Here is a 5600-nt window from a genome sequence, read left to right as displayed (position 1 = left end):
GAACGGGCAGCTGCGCCTGGGGCTGGCGGCCGGCGAGCTGTACGGCCGCGCCGAGGCGCACTACGGGGCCGCCGCCGCCGCCTCGGCGCTGCAGGGCTACGGCCCCGTCGGGCTGGGGCTGGCGGCGGCGGGCCACGGGCAGCCGCCCCCTCCCCACGGCCCCCACGGGCAGCCGCACGTCGGGGCGGCGGCCGGAGCCTTCCTGCGCTACATGCGGCAGCCCATCAAGCAGGAGCTGATCTGCAAGTGGATCGAGCGGGAGGTGCCGGCGGGGGGCAGGAAGCCCTGCTCCAAAACTTTCGGCACCATGCAGGAGCTGGTGAGCCATGTCACCGTGGAGCATGTCGGCGGGCCCGAGCAGAGCAGCCACGTGTGCTACTGGGAGGAGTGTCCCCGCGAAGGCAAGCCCTTCAAAGCGAAATACAAACTCATCAACCACATCCGAGTGCACACGGGAGAGAAGCCCTTCCCCTGCCCCTTCCCCGGCTGCGGAAAGGTCTTCGCCCGCTCCGAAAACCTCAAGATCCACAAGCGGACTCACACAGGTGGGTATTCCCCCGCCCCTCCCGGCCTTCCCTCTCTCCCTCTCTGTATTTTTTTTTTTCCCTTTCCCCCCTCTTTTCCTCCTCTCCTACGTACCGCCGCCCATGTGACTCTCCCATCAATAAGTACCGCCGGCGGCCGCGGGACGCGCGCACACGGCCACGCGCGGCCACGCGGACGGACAGGCGGACACGCCGACGGACACGCGGCCCCCCCTCCCCACCCCACCCCACTCCACCCCCCACCCCCCACCCCCGCCGCCGGCAGCGCTCTCTCCACCCCTTCGGCCCCGCAGCCCGGCCCCGACCCGCCGGGGCCCCGGGGGCAGAGCCAGAAGAAGCGGGGACGAGACGGGCGCACGTCGGGGGGGCCGCGGCCCCACCCGCCCGGCCCCGGGGCACCCCCTTGGGGCCGGTGCCACGGCTCGGGAGAGCAGCGAGAGGATGGAGGCCCCGCTTCGACCCCCTTCTGCGACCGGGGGTGCGTCGGGACCCCACCGTCGGGGGTGCCCCCCTACCGCAGCCGCTCCCGCCCCGGTCCGGGAGTGGGCGCCCGGCTGCCGGAGGATGCTGCTGCCCTCTCCCCGAGGACCCCAGGGGAAAAAGGAGAAAGCAGCCCCGGCTGGCGGCGGGGAGCTGCGGGAGGAGGGCAGCAGGGCCCCCGGGCGCAGCCCTGCGCCGGGTTTCAGCGGGCGCTTGAGCGGCGTTCGCCTCTTTTTTATTATTATTATTATTATTCCCCTTTCTTTCCTATTTTTTTTCCTATTTTTCCCCTTTCTTCCTCCTCCCTCCTCGCCGCTCCCGAACTACGCATTTCGCTCCGGGTGTAAAAAAAAAAAAAAAAAAAAAAAAAACCTCCGCCGAAAACGAACGAAGCCGGGATTTATCGCGGTAGACAAATATTATTCCTCCGAGGACGCTTAAGGAAGTGGAGCTCCCATAATTGCTTTCTTGATTTATTGCGCGTTGCTCGGCGAGAGAAAAGCGGCGAGCGCTGCGACGTGTCGTCCCGATGTCGAACCGAATGGCCCGTGGCCGAAAGGATTAGAGGGGCTTATCTCCCGAATACACCACCCCGGAGCCCCCGCATGCGGCTTTGCGGGGAGCCGTGCGGGGCCGGGGGGCTTCCTCCCGGCTCCTGGCGGTGGTGGCGGTGGCACTGCGGGACGAGCTGAGAGCCGGAGGCACTTCCGAGCCGCCTGCTCCGCCGGCCGTGCTCCTGGCACCCAGCCGTGCCCATCTGCCTGCCTTCGGGAAGCCAAAGCCGGCCGCGGAGCTCCACGGCTCCCCCCTGCCCCTGCCCCGCCGCGGCTCCGAGGGGGAAGGGAGAAGGCGCGGGGGGACTTGGGGGGGGGTTGGAGGGGTGGCGGGTGAGGGATTCCACGGGAAAAGCGACCCCCCAAAAATAACCGCAGTGTGGAATCGGTGCCTAAATGCCTACCGGGGGGGGGGATTCGCTGCTCCGAGCTGCGGCAGAGCGTCGCCAGGAGGCGGAGGGGCAAAAAAAAAAAAAAAAAAAAAGGAATAAATAAAAGAAAAAAGAAAAAGAAAAAAAAAAAAAAAGCTGCCGGCTCAAAAGGGAGGCCCGAGCAGCAACAAAGGGAGGCCCCAGGCCATGCTTCCCCTCCCCGGGGCGAGGGGCCGCGGGCGTGGGGCCGGGGGGCGCCTTGCCCCACCCCACAGACCCCTCGCGGGGGGATTTCGCACCCTCCACGCAGCTCCCCCGGGCTGTGAGCGCCCTGAGGGTTTTTGCCTCTCCCACGGCCCCTCGAGGAGCCCACAGCTCCCAGGAGGGCTCCCACGCGTGAGCCCACGGGGGGAAGCGCCCCCCACGCAGGAACAACCGAGCAGCCCCCCAGTGACCGGGGTGGGGGGCGTGCAGATGTCTGCAGCAGCCCCCCCCCCCCCCCCCCCCCGAGTGACAGCTCGTCCCACGGGAGGGGGTAGGGGGAAAGGGATCGCGACCCTCGCCCCCACGCCCTCCCCGCGGCCAGCCGTCGCGTGGACGAGGTGCCGGAGCACCTCCCGCCCGTCCCCTACCAGATGAATTGCTCTAATTTCGCAGCTCCGGCGGCTGGGAGCACGGGAGGTTGGCTGGCAGGCCCTTCCTTTATTACGGGCATTTTTTCCGGGAGGGGCGAAATAATGACACCGTAATTGCGTGTAAGTCATTAGGGGATTGTGCGCGCCTCCTCTAATCCCCCTGGCCCTAATTCGGGTGCCCGATGCTCGCCCCTTTTCCCCTCTCCCTTGGCAGCTGCGCCGTGCCTCTCAGCCCCTCTTTGAGGGACAACCCCCCAAAAGCTTCCCGGTAGCTTCTTGGGCCTGCAGGTCGCCGTCCGTACAAGGAGACGATGCTGGCCCCCCCCCCCCCCCGAAAACCTACCCCCTCCAAATCCCTCCGTGCCCTCCCTGCTTTCTGCCCTGGGCAGCATGTCCCCATCCTTGGGCTGAAACCACCCCAAAATGGGGCCGCTGGGACGGGACCCCCTCGTCAGCCTGCTGCGACCTTCCTTGGATTTTGGGGGGCAGCGCCCACGGGAGGCGCCACCGTGTCCCTCCGTGGGAGGCTTGGGGGCTCCCACTCGGGAGTCCCCGTCGGGAGCCCCCCAGCTGCCTTTTTCTTAGCATCGCATCCCTTTTTTATTAAATAAAAGTAAAATAAAAACGAACTCGCTCTTCCCAGTGCTACCTTATCGCTGGTGGGAGAGCAGGTTTTAACTGAAAAAGTTGACGTGTAAATAGGCTGCAGAGGCACGTGTTTCTATAGAAACAGCAGGGAAATAGCATTTTAAACTAATAATAATAATAATAAATCATTTTCCCATCGCTGTTTTGGGTTAAACCCCGTTCGGGGTTACGGAGGGCGGGGAGCCGCAGCCCCCTGTCGCGGGCCCTCGCCCCGGGGCGGGGTGGCTGTCCCCCGGGGGTGTCCCCGCTCACGTCTGGGTGCTTTAACAGGTGTCGCACGGGCTCCCCAACCCCGACCCGTCTCCCGGCGCAGCCAGGGGATTAGGCGAAAGCTGTGCCAGCCTGTGGGCAAACACCAGCCCTGGAAGGCAGAGGCGGCGAGCCGTTTTGTTTGGGGCTGTTCATTAGGGCCGTAATGAACACTCCTCGTGTGCGCCGAAGGCGGCCGGGTCCTGCCCGGGGGTGGGGGGCTGCGAGGGGGTTGTGTGTGTGTGGGGGGGGGGGGTGTCATTTTTGGCCGCTTTCACGGCTTGCAACACCAGGCGGTGGGGCTCTTCGGGGAAATCCAAAGACCCCCGACGTGTCCCGGGTGCCCTGGGAGGGGGGGAAGGGGAAAAACGCGGGGGGGGGGGGGGGGGGGGCAGAGGGCGGGGGGGTCTCGTCCCGGTGCCGGGGTCCGTAACCACCCGGTCGCTGTTTGCCGGCAGGGGAGAAGCCCTTCAAGTGCGAGTTCGACGGCTGCGACAGGAAGTTCGCCAACAGCAGCGACCGAAAGAAGCACTCCCACGTCCACACCAGCGACAAGCCCTACTACTGCAAGATCCGGGGCTGCGATAAGTCCTACACCCACCCCAGCTCCCTGCGCAAGCACATGAAGATCCACTGCAAGTCCCCGCCGCCCTCCCCGCCGCCCCCGGGCTGCTACGCGGCCGCCGGGCCCCCCGACGGGCCGCTGCCCCCCCGAGGCCGACCCCGCGGCAGAGCCGCCCCGCGTCCCCTTGTCCCCGCCGGTCACCAACCTCAGCGAGTGGTACGTCTGCCAGGCCGGCGGGGCCCCCCGACGGCCGCGCACCCCCTCCAGCCGCGCCGCCTCCCCGGCCTCCGAGGGGGACGAGCCCCACAGGACCTTGGGGGGCAGAGCCGCCCCCTAGGGCCGGGCCGGGCTGGGGCCGAGCCGAGCCGTGCCGAGCCGTGCCGTCGGTGCCCCGGCCCTGTCCCAGCCGCCTTTGGCACCGCGGGCAGGCGTGGAAGCGCCGTCAGGTTTGACCCGCGCTATTTATTCCGTGTACGAAACCCTATGGTGTTTGTACGGTAACTAATTTAATTAAAGACACTCGGACCTTCTTCTTCATTTTTTTTTATTTTTATATTTTTTATTATTATTATTTTTTTCAAATCTCCCGTTTTGCTGCGCAAAGGAACGCCGCCACGCTGAGCCACATCCCCGGCCCCTGCTAAGCTGCCCCCGGCCGTGCCATAAGAGGGGGGGGCGGCCGGGACCGGGGCCGGGCGGGGGTCGCACAGGCTGGGAGCACCCCCAGCCCCTCCTGGGCAGCCCCCCGGGACCCCTCGCAGCCTCCTGAAGCCGGCACCTGCTGGGGCTGCCGCCGGCCGAGGGCAGGGTGCGCTCCCTGTAAAACGAACCGAAATGAACTAAAGGGGGGTTTCCCCCCCCCCCCCAGTCCCCGCAGCTCAGCCCCGGTACGATCGTTGCCGAGGCTCTGCCGGTGCGGCCCCGTTCCTTTCCGCCTCGGCTGTGACCATGTGCGAGCGATTTGGGGACGGGGAGACAAAAGGGTGCAGCGCTCCCTCCCCGCTCCTCCGCGGTCTGTACGCTCACGGCTCCCCAGACACGGCCGGAGAATAAAAGAAACCCGCTGCTACTTGACAACTGTGATACTGTGATGCATTATTTTTTTAAAAAATGAAAATAATAATAATAATTAATAATAATAATAACGCGAAAGCTGACGGCGATTTCCCGTTGTCTCGTTCCCGGTGCTTAATTCCACTGCTGCAAAACGCAAGGTGCCAACTCCCCTCGCAGAGAAGGACGGGGGGCACCGGCTGGGGTGGGGGGTGCGGGTCCGGGGGCGTTTTTGTCATTTTTATTTTCCGTGTTTCAGAGTTTTCTTCCCCCTCCCCGGCCCAGCCCCTGCCTGCTTGCACCTCTGCCTTCCCCCGGGGCTGGCGGCCGGGTCACCTGGGAGGGGGCACCCGAGTTGGGGTGGAAGGTGGGATGGGGTCTGGGTGCCAGTCCCCCCCGTGACCCCCGAGGGGCTTGGGGGAGGGCAATAACCCAAAGGGCGCTGGCTCTGCCCCCGGGGCTGCGGGCCGGGAAGTGGCAGCCTCTCCCCTCCCCCAGGG

General features: G+C 65.8%; 1 protein-coding gene across 1 annotated transcript in view; it reads left to right on the top strand.

Annotated features, from left to right (window-relative positions):
* The window catches only part of LOC118160125 (zinc finger protein ZIC 5-like), a 5186-nt gene extending 694 nt beyond the window's left edge, over positions 1–4492 (top strand). The window contains 3 exon segments of the mRNA XM_035314654.1: positions 11–545; positions 3941–4188; positions 4190–4492. Coding sequence (XP_035170545.1) covers positions 11–545; positions 3941–4188; positions 4190–4384 — 978 coding nt within the window. The 3' untranslated portion in view covers positions 4385–4492.
* The last annotated feature ends 1108 nt before the right edge of the window (positions 4493–5600 follow it).

This window comes from Oxyura jamaicensis, unplaced genomic scaffold (genome assembly GCF_011077185.1).
Source record: "Oxyura jamaicensis isolate SHBP4307 breed ruddy duck unplaced genomic scaffold, BPBGC_Ojam_1.0 oxyUn_random_OJ101295, whole genome shotgun sequence".
Classification (NCBI taxonomy): Eukaryota; Metazoa; Chordata; class Aves; order Anseriformes; family Anatidae; genus Oxyura; species Oxyura jamaicensis.
Note: the sequence above shows the minus strand (reverse complement) of the source record. Positions and strands in the feature narration are given on the sequence as shown.